Consider the following 1,127-nt stretch of genomic DNA (forward strand, 5'->3'; position numbering starts at 1 on the left):
ATAACATCACATAGCCAACATAGCTGTTGAGCACATTCACAATTAGCACTGTTGGTACGACGATCAACACAAACCCAATAAGAAATCTGCATACAGCATGCGGAGGAACTCTTTTTTCAATCACTTGCCCAACAATGCGCGCAATTGCAAAGAAATATACAACCGGCGCGATTGTCCACAGAATATGCCACACATGTGCGAAAGTTTCCCATGTCTTTCTATCATAAATATCAGCATGCCCCGTATATGATGTCTGATTCAAAATCATATTCAAAAAACGTTGCTTTTCCGAACAAAGGCACTGTGATTCTGGCGTGCCAGTGGCGCAGAACTCACTGCCCATTCCTTCAAGCGGTTCCAGGTCGAGCGCTGATAATAACTATTAGTAAACTTTGACTAGTACCATAAAAGGGGAGATAATAATGCTTTTATACTTTAACGAAATCAACACAAATTCCGGATAATCAGTTTGTTGACAAGATATATAGCGCGTAATAGCTTATATCGACGCTGGCCCATCCAGGAGCTTGATAGCAAAAAAAATAAAAAATAATAATAATTTTCTTTAATAACATCCTCATATTTTTTCGTAAGATGGCTTATAATGAATTTTTGTATATTTTTATTTTAGTTTTTATTTCTAAATAAAAGTGCATTGAATTATGACCACGTCTGTACCTTTATTTCTCTCTCTCTCATCTCCCAGCAGTAGGAAGAGGAACTGACATTAACGCGCTGGTCACCGGAGCTATTTTGTTTTGCAATTTTGAGAAAAAATAAAATGAATGAAAGTGTAAACAGACTCAGGAGAGCTTGGTAGCTATCGTAACAAGTAATTGTCCAGATGTTGCTTATCGCAAGGGGGCCGGTATGTTTAGGCCTTCAGCCTAAATATTACTTATTTATGCACCACCCTAATGCCAGCATATGTACGTGCATACGTATCTGCATAGGCATACATATATATGCCTATTTGCATACACGGATACATACAGTGACGAGCAAAACTGTAACATGATGTAACGCTTTTTAATTCAGCCATCGCTATATTTCCAAGTTCCAAAGACTTTCATCCTTTTGTTGTATATTATTGGTGGTACATCCCTGCTCCCTCTCTCATAACGATT

The 1,127-nt window shown here is 38.0% G+C and overlaps 1 protein-coding gene across 1 annotated transcript in view; it reads right to left on the reverse strand.

The window, feature by feature from the left end:
• The window catches only part of LOC108372861 (phosphatidylinositol-glycan biosynthesis class W protein-like), a 1,303-nt gene extending 799 nt beyond the window's left edge, over positions 1-504 (reverse strand). The window contains 1 exon segment of the mRNA XM_017628658.1: positions 3-504. Within this exon segment, the coding sequence (XP_017484147.1) occupies positions 3-343 (341 nt within the window). The 5' untranslated portion in view covers positions 344-504.
• Positions 505-1,127: the final 623 nt, after the last annotated feature.

This window comes from Rhagoletis zephyria, unplaced genomic scaffold (assembly GCF_001687245.7).
Source record: "Rhagoletis zephyria isolate East Lansing unplaced genomic scaffold, Rhagoletis_zephyria_1.1 Rzeph_scaffold_06118, whole genome shotgun sequence".
Taxonomy (NCBI): Eukaryota; Metazoa; Arthropoda; class Insecta; order Diptera; family Tephritidae; genus Rhagoletis; species Rhagoletis zephyria.